The sequence below is a fragment of the Lepisma saccharinum genome, chromosome 20 (genome assembly GCF_977018435.1).
Source record: "Lepisma saccharinum chromosome 20, izLepSacc3.1, whole genome shotgun sequence".
Lineage (NCBI taxonomy): Eukaryota > Metazoa > Arthropoda > Insecta > Zygentoma > Lepismatidae > Lepisma > Lepisma saccharinum.
The window spans coordinates 30,689,814-30,695,875 of NC_139248.1; the positions used below are offsets into that span (position 1 = coordinate 30,689,814).

At 37.6% G+C, this 6,062-nt stretch overlaps 1 protein-coding gene across 1 annotated transcript; it reads right to left on the minus strand.

Moving 5' to 3' along the window:
- Nucleotides 1-3,695: 3,695 nt before the first annotated feature.
- On the minus strand, nt 3,696-5,129 carry LOC146003408 (uncharacterized). The gene has a single exon (XM_083141691.1). The coding sequence runs from the start codon at nt 5,127-5,129 to the stop codon at nt 3,696-3,698; it is 1,434 nt and encodes a 477-aa protein (XP_082997817.1).
- Between the last annotated feature and the right edge of the window lie 933 nt (nt 5,130-6,062).

Consider the following 6,062-nt stretch of genomic DNA (forward strand, 5'->3'; position numbering starts at 1 on the left):
AATAATAATTATTTTTTTAGTTCATAATACTCATTATTATTATTTCTTCTTTAATATATAACAAAGGTTTGACCCCAACAACATTAAAGTATCTGGCGACGTCCATAAGCATAAGCGAATTATCAATAATAATATAATATGCAGATATTCCCAGATAATAAAGATAGGCTCAAATATACTGTATATCACATTCACATAACGATAGTTACGAGGATTTGTTTCAGTCAGATTTCAGGTGAGATAAACTAATCGTGACTGGAACATCCGAGTGGTATCCGAAACACTGTACGCAATTCCTCAACTTGGAAACGAACCCAGGACCCTTTTAAATAAAAGGATTGATTGATTGATTGATTTGGTGCTTTAAGTCCACTTTATGCACAGAAAGGTTAATCGAGACTGGACGTACAGTTTAAAGTGGGATCCGAACCACTATGTGCCTCCATCGGGTATCGAGCCTTAAACACCTTGATTACTGCGCCATCGGGGATGCACTTAAATTGAAGGAGTATGGACCCTGTACCCCCCTCGCTAAATCCCTCAATGGCTGTAGCATTAAACGCAAGGCCATGAAAATAGGCGGCTGGGCAGAATTCCCCTGGTGTCACATATAGGGAAAGCAAAGCGAGAGCGGAACAAAAGTCGCTGCTTCCCGCGCACTGTGTGGCAACGTCATCCGGGTTGCGTAGCCTAGTTCGAGCGTCAGACCGACCTCTCTCCGGGGCACTTTTATGTCTTCCCTGACCTTTCGAGTATCACATGGATTACAAAGACCAGCAAGATCTTTCATTCTCTTAAACCTCCGAACACAAGGTTTTGAGCTCGGACGTGGCAAGAGCGATAACTTCTGCCACCCACCTAATTTCCAGTCCGTGCTATTTGATAAATACATCTACGTTATCAAATATTTGTGGTTTGTCAAGCACGAGACCATTAACGTTTGGTTTAGCATTGCATTTTTAATAGTTTTGGGATGAGGTATCTCTATAAGAATGAAATAATATGGCAGTCTTGATACAGAACATTTACTGTTACCACCAACATCATATAAAATATGCAAATACCACTTCCATCAACTTCAAGTTACATAGTTTAATTCAGTGGAAGCTATAAGATGTATGACCCTCTTGTTTTCAAAATAATTTCAAAATTATGCAAGAACAGTTTGTAATTATTAAGTCTGGTTCTACGATCTGCATTTTCCCCAGATAATTCTTCCAATAATTGAAGGAAATGTGTAATAACGCCAAGCACCTGTAGGTTGTGAAGTTTGTTCCACAAAAATGTTCATTGTAAAGTTGGCAATACTTTAGGTATTTTCATAATGTTACCATAAGATTTCGTTTTAAAAATACACATTTCTCTTGCAGTACAATCACTGTTAAGGGTGTGGTTGAAACGGAACGCTGAATGAACTCGAAACTTTACTTGACACTCATACGAGTATGAGCACTTTGTATGTTCTCTGTGTGCATGTGTGTGATATTGTGTACGTGTGTCTATTTCTGTCAACTTGCACCCTTCAACTTGCTCCCTTATTTCAAGAGTTCAAGGTTCAATTCATAACAGGAAAGTGGATACATCTTAAAAAACAACTCTCCATTGGCACGAACATAATAAAATATTTCTATGCTATTTATTTGAAGTTACGATACATATCTCAAACAATTGTACCCAGATATTGCTGTACGCCATCAACGTCTCTACCATGTGTGGAGGCCTCTCTTGTTTAAAGTTCTAGAGGGAAAAAAGGCCGCTTACACCAGACGGGCTTGCGAAGTAGATCCAAATATGTGTTGATTTGAAATGCATGGGTTTCAATCCCGGAAATACCACCTGAGTTTCTTCTGTAAATAATATATTCACCATCCACCCGTGTCTTCGGAGACAGTGAATCACAGGAAAAGAAACAAAATGATTCAAGAAACAGAGGATTTAGCTATCATCATTGATATTCCAATTAGGAGAACACAAAATCTTTTATTTAATTAATTTATTTTTTATTACTTATTTATATTTTCTAAATGTAATGGTATTTCATTATTTTTTTAAAATTACTTATTTATATTTTGTAGATCTAATGGTGAACCCTCACTATACTAGGCACTTTGTGCCCCAGAGTTCCTTGATGAAACCTTTCTTGAAAGATGAATGGAATGTTCAAATTCCTTGTTCTTCATATTCAGCACTGTCCAGAGGACATGATGTATAGAATATGGCCGGTCGCATGGTGTTCATGTGGGACTTTGATTAGTACAACAACTAATATTGGAACTTGCATTTCAATACTCAACAATAGTTATTTATCCTATGCGGTTTCGGTTTCATTGTCCTTGTAAGTTGCAAAGAAAATTGTGGAACACGCTGTACATTTTTGGTGGCAAAAGCAGTGTAAGAACGATAGAAAACATTTGGTAGGAAATATAACAACAGTTAAAAGTAATGGTGTTCTGTAGTGTCCTCTTCATTTTGATGAAAATACATTAAAATAGACAATGCACCTCAAATATAATTTTCAGAAAATATTATGTTTATATTATTAATTCTTTAAAAGCTATTATAAATTGGTATTTTTTTGTGAGGAAAAAAAAAATTCTGCCTGTATTAGCACCAAGAAAGTTTGACATTTGGGTGCATTATGACGACTTCACCCTTTGCATTTCGCTCACAAACGGAGGAAAACTGCTGGTCTGGATAATTTATATGACTGCTAGGATCACATGTCCACTCATAACAATTTGTGTCTTTAGAACCTTATTGAATTCAGTTCTTTCGTGGAAGCCATCGAAGTATCATCGAAGAAGGAGAACGAAGACGTGTTTTCCAGGACTAAATATTTAGAATAATTTCTGTACCACGAGTCTTCAGTTAAGAATTTCTTCATACTAGAGAATGACCCCTCTCAGGTAAAAAGGGAATTCACTTGACAATATTTCACTTAACTTCCATGTCTTGCTCCACACCAGCGATTATAATTCGTATATTTAATTAATATAAGAAAATTCCACAGATATGATCTTGCATTCAAGTACATTAATATTAACAATTAGGCAAAAATATAAAACAGTGTTCAAGAAATTCCCCAAGAAATGTTAAGTCCTACGGACATACGACTTTGTCTGCCTTATTCCACAAGGCAAGTCTCTTTTGCCCAAGACAACAATCGATTAGTGAGTTTATTTAGTCAGAATTATATCCAAAAGTCTTGCATCTTTTTCTTGCTCAAAGCAATACGATAGCAGAAATATAAGTTTTGCATACTCTAGCCGTCCAGATGAAGAGCTAGTCGATCTAATGACAACTGTAGAATTACAAGTTGCAAAAGTTAAGCCATACTGACTACGTGCTGCTTCTCGAAATAACAGTAGACTATCAGAATTAAAAGGCTTAACTTAATTTGCACTTGCAACCAAGGGCATTATCTCTAAGGTATAGTACAAAACAAATATTCAGGACTTCCTGGATGTCGTAACGGTAGGATCAACGGTTTGTAATCAAGTGTTCCAGGGTTAAATATAAATCTCGATTAGCATATCTGTGGATAAAGTAGACTTCAAACAAAATTTTAAGAAATCCCACTATAAGCAAATTCAAAGTCAACAAAACGATGAAATGTTATGTTATGACGATGTAGTGCACATAGTCCTATACATGTGAATACCGCTCCACCATTCTACTTCTTCAATGCTAATTTCTTACACATTTCGTTGACGTAAAAATAACCAAAACGAATTTACCCATTTAGTGAAATGCCTGTGTGTGTTTTCCAATGCAAAAACTGCTGTGCTGATAATTAGACCCAATATGAGTAGGGCGAAGGCTCCCATTAGATTCTCCAGAGGAATCACAATGACATCTGGCTTTTCCTGGAACTTCATTCTCTTCAGAGCATCAAGGATCATCCTTTCAGCAGCGTCCTTCTTCCACTTTGGAGGTAGACCCGCTTCAACGCAGCTGGTGATTATGTGCTGAAGTTTGTCCCGAAAAGGAGAACCTCTCTGCAAGAGGAACACCTGAGGAGCGCTCAACAATCTGCTGGATGTTACGTGGAATAAAGGTTTCCCGTAACTATCGAATAGCAGATAACGATATGCGAGAACCTCTGGAAACAAGTTGGACGTAAGAAATGAATAATCGCCTTCATTCACAACTCTTCTGTAACTTTTTAAATTGTCATCCTCTAGGACCCAGTTTGCGTAGATCTCCATGTATATTGACTCATTAAGTGTTCCTATACCATGTTTACTTGTCTTATCGCCTCCCACAGATAGTCTCATATTCAGAACATCTTCTATGGTGTTTATCTGAGGCGTAACTTTAGGATTTGTAATGAAACCGAACAATGAAGATTGGTAAAGACTAGCGAGTATCACAGTAGAAAATATCCACTGTACAAAGATAAATCTGAGTGGGCCTGCAGGAGGGGGAGGAACGTGGACAGACCCGACTACTGAAGCCGAGAGACCTGAAAGCAGAGGGAACCGATATGTGATCCTTTCCCACCGACGCAGCAAAGAAACAGCCACTCTCATCCAGATGAGCAGGCTCAGTGAAACCAGAAGCGTGAGGATCCACAGAGGTGGTTGGAATGCAAAGTACAAACTCATCCACTGAGGATAGAGTCGAGATTTTGGAACTACCCATGTAAATTCTATAAACTGCTGAATCTGCAACTCTTCACACCACAAGATGCCATAAGGAGAACTGCCAATGAACTTTATGCTTCCATCTACGACTCCATTCCGAATTTCTGCAATGTCTCCTGTGACAGTTCCATTTTCAAAAATAATTCCGTTCGAATAAATTTCGTTGTATATGTTGTTTGTTTCCAAAGTGAAGTTAACTTTTTCCATCGCTGTCGTAACAAAGCCACCATGTAAACCTGAATAAGTGTCATTGCTTTCAGAATTGCTCTTCGGAGTAAAGTATAACTCGTAAGTAATCGCTTTTAGCTTAATTGGGCACTTGTGCATATTTTCCACCTTGTCTGGATACAAATCTCTTCCTGTAAGAAATCTCCCATTACTCCAGATATCCAATACTTCTGCTCCCTCAGCCTTTCTGCATTGGGACTCGGTGAAAGGGAAGTAAGAGTACAGGACAAGAGAATCATCTCCACCAGGTACCATCTCAGTCTCGTTTTCTTTTGATGGAGAAGCAATTACAATATTCAGCATAAGATTACTCTGTGCTACCAAAATCAAACCGTTAATCGATTCTAATGTATTATTCCCAGTAAGAAGGAAGAAGTGTTTTGCACTCCGTCTCCATATCTTAAAATGCCAGTGATATTTGAACGGATGAATTATCGTGGATATATTTCTGACAAGAAACAGGTAGTAGATTTCTCTCCTCCTCGAAAACCATTCAAAGTCAAAACTTGTCCACCAAATTCTTAACTTCATAGGTTTAATTATTGTTAAGGGGCTTGTATATTTTTTGCAAATTAGATCTGCAAACACAGTTGATTCTAAGTCATAATGAACAACTACTGTTCGAGCAGTGTGGAAATATTTCCTCAAAATCGTTTCTACAAGGTGAACAGTATTGTCAGGGACTATTGTTGTCGGTGCTGGTGATATAGTAACACAGAACGAAATGACGTTGAACCACAGAAAAATCACCAGGAGTAGAATTTTCTTCATTTTTAGTTCGAAGCAAGGGGCTAGAAGAGACAAGATATAAATATAAATGGAAGAAAATAATTGGAACATAATTTGATTTTGAATCAAGAACAAATATTACACACCCACTGAGGATAGAATCGAGAGCTTGGAACCACCCTTGTGGTGACATCTTAAAATCTTCCATGTGTATTTCAATACATTCATGATTAATATGTAAAATCTGGATGTTGAAGAAAAAAAACATGGCCAGTGGCAGAGAATGTTACAATATAAAAAAAATTATCAGATCCTGACCTACAACATTGCCCTTCTAGAACAGAAGCGCTTTCTGTAAGCTCTTTGTGGTTTCTGGGTAATTGTTGTAGTGAAAGGACTCGATTTGGCAACCACGTAATTGTAAGTGAAGGAAGGATCTGATCTGTAAGGAGTCTCGGG

Bases quoted from the DNA above. Each gene is read 5' to 3' on its own strand.
- LOC146003408 (XM_083141691.1), bottom strand. From the start codon at position 5,129: ATGGTACCTGGTGGAGATGATTCTCTTGTCCTGTACTCTTACTTCCCT.